Source organism: Macrobrachium nipponense, chromosome 24, assembly GCF_015104395.2.
Source record: "Macrobrachium nipponense isolate FS-2020 chromosome 24, ASM1510439v2, whole genome shotgun sequence".
Taxonomy (NCBI): domain Eukaryota; kingdom Metazoa; phylum Arthropoda; class Malacostraca; order Decapoda; family Palaemonidae; genus Macrobrachium; species Macrobrachium nipponense.
This window is the reverse complement of record NC_061091.1, coordinates 34816731-34821730: the sequence shown is the minus strand read 5'-3', so window position 1 is coordinate 34821730 and position 5000 is coordinate 34816731. Positions and strand designations below refer to the sequence as shown.

General features: G+C 37.2%; 1 protein-coding gene across 1 annotated transcript in view; it reads left to right on the top strand.

The window, feature by feature from the left end:
* The first annotated feature begins 3292 nt into the window (after nt 1-3292).
* LOC135202742 (tachykinin-like peptides receptor 86C) overlaps nt 3293-5000 on the top strand; it is an 80255-nt gene continuing 78547 nt past the window's right edge. The window contains exon 1 of the mRNA XM_064232216.1: nt 3293-4935. Coding sequence (XP_064088286.1) covers nt 4602-4935 — 334 coding nt within the window. The 5' untranslated portion in view covers nt 3293-4601. The remainder of the gene's footprint in view (nt 4936-5000) is intronic.

Genomic DNA, 5000 nt, shown 5'->3' with positions numbered 1-5000 from the left:
TCCACAAGCAACTTGTGAAGACATGGTGACAGTTGGAGAAAACGCACTTGTTTCAGTGTTGAATGTTAAAGCTGGTGAGACACTGGACACTGCGATTCAACTCCTTTCATCAGAAGATAGCATCAAATACAACAAGTACACATCAATGTAGCTTGTTTCCCACATCATCAGCAACGCAGTACCACAGCCAACGTGTTTATCTTCAGGTCCAACAATGGAATGGGGTCGATATGTGTGCTGAGAATTGGGGATGGAAGATTGTCAATGGGAAGTTGCTGCCCATTCCAACTGCTATAAAGCCAGCACCCGATTATCTTCTGGAAGTAATCAGCTGTGGCCACAAGACAGGATGTACAGGAAGGAAATGTGGCGGCAAGAAAGAATGTACAGAAAGGAAATGTGCCTGCATAAAGTATCGGCTGCAATGCTTCCCAGCATATAATGCAAATTAATTGATTTTTTTGCCATTTTCTATCCCAAAATGTATCAGAAAAGAATAGTCAATTCATAAATAAGAATTAACAAAGAGTGTATCAGAATAACATCCCAATGTACTTGTATAATACAGTGTATTATTACATATTTTCACAAAATGTATATTTTGGTGGCCATTTTGGCGGCCATTTTGAATTTAAGGGACATATTTGCTCTCAATGGCCTAATGTGACTGTGCCCTGCTATTTTGGCAGCCATAATAGAAAATAAGCATGTTCCAGAGCTTTGATTTTCCGTAATTTTGAGTATGTTACTTTACCTTATATTTTGAGCCATAAAAACTTTGAATGGTTTCTTTTGCAATTAGTGATGGGTATTTCAGTAGATCTACTAGCCTATTCCAGCCAAACATGATTTCAATTCCACCTTCTTTTAGCACAACTGACACACCTATGGATTTACATGGACTGACGCCAAGCCTTGCTCAAGCAAAAAAAAAAGAAAAAAAACTCAGCTCATCGAGGCCTCAAAATCAAGTGAACGGCCACAGTAAATTCAATCTATATTCTTTATAGACATTGCTGTGTTACTTTCATTATAAAAAAAATTACCAGGGAGGAGATGAGAGGAAAACAAGATCGCAAATGAAGTCGTTGTTATCGAGGTCTTCATTATAGGATATAGCAGACACGCTATGTATATATAAAAAGTTTTCATATTCTATTCCTGTGGGTGAATGATACCTATGTACCCTGCAATCTATATTTGCAATTACCTTCCAATCTCGCTTTGCAGTAACCTTCCAATCTCGCTTTGCAATAGCCTTCTAATCTCTCTTTCCAATTACCTGCCAATCTGTCTTTGCAGTTACTGTCTAATCTATCTTTTCAATCATATTCTGATCTCCCTTGATAATTACCTCTTAATGTATCCCTGCAATTACCTTCTAAACCCTCTTTGCCATTACCTTCTAATCCCTCTCTTCAATAACCTTCCAGTCTCTATTCGCAATTACTTTCCAATCTCTTTTTGCAGTAACCTTCTAATCTCTCTTTTCACTTACCTTCTATTCTCTCTTTTCACTTAACTTCTAACCTCTCTTTATAATTACCGTCTGAGGTATCTTTGCAATTACCTTCCAAACCTTCTTTGCCATTACCTTCCCAGCTCTCTCTCTTTCAAATTACCTTCTATTCTCTCTTTACAGTTACCTTCTAATCTCTATTTCCAATTACCATCCATCCTTTATTTACAGTAACCTTCAAATATCTCTTTCAAATTACCTTCCATTCTCTCTTTACAGTAACCTGCAAATCTCTCTTTACAGTAACCTACAAATCTCTCTTTTCAGTTACATTCTATTCTCTCTTTGCAGTAACCTTAAAATATCTCTCTCCAATCACCAGAGGGAAACCAGGAGCTCTATTGTGCATTTATAGACCTACAGAAAGAATACGATAGAATCCCAAGAGAAGTGATGTTTTGGTGTTTGAGGAAAAGGAAAGTCCCAGAAAAGTGTGTTAGGCTGGTCCAGTTGATATATAAAAGAATGAGTACAAAAGTGATAATAGCAGTTGGGGCAACAGAAAACTTTGAAGTTAGTGTTGGATTACACCAGGGGTCAACATTAAGCCCATTTTTGTTTGTGCTGGTCATGGATGTGTTGAGTGAAGAGATCAGGAATGAAAAGCTGTGGGGGTTGTTGTACGCCAATTATCTGGTGATTACCGCTGAAAATGAGGAGGGCCTACAGAGAAAGGTTGGAGAGTAGTAGGAGCCTTTAGAGAGAGATGGCTTAAAGGTGAATGTGAATAAAACAGAGGTTTTGCTGATAAAAGGCAGTGGAGATGGCACTCAGGCAACCGACCCCTTAATGTAGGGATAACGGTGGGAAAGAAGAGGAATACGTTTATTTCAGCATTACGATCCTAGAAAAACTCTCCTTGTACTTTAATACTTTATTTATATTCTTATCTATTCATTTAGTTTGTTAATTTATCTTTTTTAATAATTGATCTCTTCCTTCTGCATCTTCTACTACCTTATAATATTTCTTCCAAATGAACACATGATTATTCTTTAGAAGCTTGAATTCAAAGTCAATCGCCCCACCCCCGGTGGTTCCATATGATTAGGGTTGATCGTTTGAATTAATATAATAATTAATAATAATTAAGAAGTCAGAGAGCTATTACATCAGTATACTCATGCATCTGCAATGAGTTATTATTACAGAGTTTACATGCAAACGGAAGAATGGGATTTTCATTTTAAACATGATTCCCGATTGGCCAAAAAAGCCCAGTCAGCAATATTGGTAAAGAGAGAGAGAGAGAGAGAGAGAGAGAGAGAGAGAGAGAGAGAGAGAGAGAGAGAGAGAGAGATACTTCTTGCCGAAAATAGGTATGAAAGAATTTGTGCCTAAGGACGAAATCACAGTTGCAAAAACTCTACCATTTCTTCATGCACCTATTTTTTGAATATATTCTATTGCCATGTAATTTCCAAATTGATGAGCACAGTACGTTTTCAGACTGGGAACACAAATCTCAAAACATTTATGTCAGATGTTGCAATCTCTTGCACAGATGAAAGCTTTTTCATTTTCAATACTGAGTACAGAAATTCTATTTTCCAGGTCTGGGGCAAAAAGAGTGACATGCATATTGAACATTAATAAATCAATATAACAGGTATGAGGATCTGACAACTTTGATTATTGCACAGTTCTGATAGATTACTTTTATGCATATTATATGAAAATTTATTGATCATACTCAAGAGAATAATAAACCTTTTTAATTATTTTCATCGAATACTAATCACTTGTTTTTTTTTCGGGATTATCAGGTATTAATCTGACGGAAAAAGAAAAAGATGATTAATAAGCTTAATGTTGCTTAGAAAATGATCAGGAATTCGGAAAAGAACGTACATGAAGCATGAAAATATTTGTCGAAAATTTTCTTATTACAGTTAGATACTAGAAATAGTGAAATAAACAAAAACTGCGTAATGCAAATATTAGAAAAGTAAGATCACGAATAGCAAGACAACTTCGCCTCGAAGAATGGTCAAAGTGCAAGAGCGCCGTGGATAAGCCATAAACTTGAAAATAATTAGAGTACCGACATAATATTCGAAGTGTAGAAAGTTGAAGGCTAACAGACTTCTTTCAAAGATATTCGAAAACAGCCAAAAGCGTCGAATGCATTGCACTGTATTAAGAGTGAAATTATGGAAGAAAATGCATTTAAATACAAGTTACATAGGGAAAGTTAAGTGGATGAAGAAATAAAAATATCATTAAGGGAGCCCGACAAAGGAAAGGAAAAATGAAGTGAAGTGAAAAAAGAATTTGACATGATAAGCATCGGATCGAAAGAAAACTTACGGAAATAATACGACAGCATTGCGTAATATTTGATAAGAAACCCTACTGGCAAATTATCACTTATTTAAAAAATCACTAGAACGCAATGTAATTCAACTAACTGTAACATCAACAGGGAAAAATTAACAAATGAAAAATAGATAGAAATGAAGATATCGAACAAGAGAAAGCTTTAAGGTCAAGAGTCATAAAACAGAGTGAGACCACGAGAAAGCCGAATGGTGGGCGTCACTGTGAGCCAAGAAGCGGAAGGATACTGAAGAGATAAAGTAACAACTTTAATGTGGTAGGAAGAAAATTTAGGAGTCGAAACTTCTGAAGAAAATACGAATAGTAGGAGAAAATATACTTCATTCTTGATACGAGTGTTCTCTATAAAGATAAGAGTAATCTTGTACATCACTATCTTTATGTGAAAATCAAGTAAATCCATTGGATTTCCAATTTGTACTTCTAGGAACTATTGTACATCTTCAAATAACAACGAGGTACTTACAATGAGTGTTGTGTTTCTGTTGTAATATTAAGAGACAATTAGATCGCAACAGTTTCTAAAGTCTATATGACAACAAAGCGCCTCTGCATCTCTTATAAATATTACTACGAACCTTGCGTGACGTCAAAACCTGAATAGGCTGTTCATAACCCTACTTGTGTATCTATTTCCAATAATTGACTACAAACCTCTAGTGGAACCACGCATAATCCCTAACAAGTTTCTCAAATAGCAAATGGGCATCAGCTGCAATTGCAACATTCAGCCTCCGGGAAAATGCCGCACAACACAACCTTCGCAGACCTCCTCAACCTGACCCAGATGATCCTCTTAGCAGCCAGTGGGAACAAAACCTTCAGTCTCGAGACTTTCCTATGGAACGCTCAGGAGGAGCAGGAGGACAAAGAGACGCAGCGCGGAGACGCTATGGAGATTGAGGCCACCAAAGAAAACGCAGAGGGGTGGCTGGAGGCGATTCTGGACGGTTCCATCTTCCCAAATACCTCTGCACTCGACTGGAATAGAAAAAACTCCTCCATTGACCCGAAGACTCTGCGACGCGTCCTCAACACGTTGTTCCATTACGAAGGTTCGACAGCGTATACGACAGGTAAGGATGGCAATGAGTTCTGGCGAGAGTGCTGCATTGTGCGACAAGCAATATTTAAATGGCTA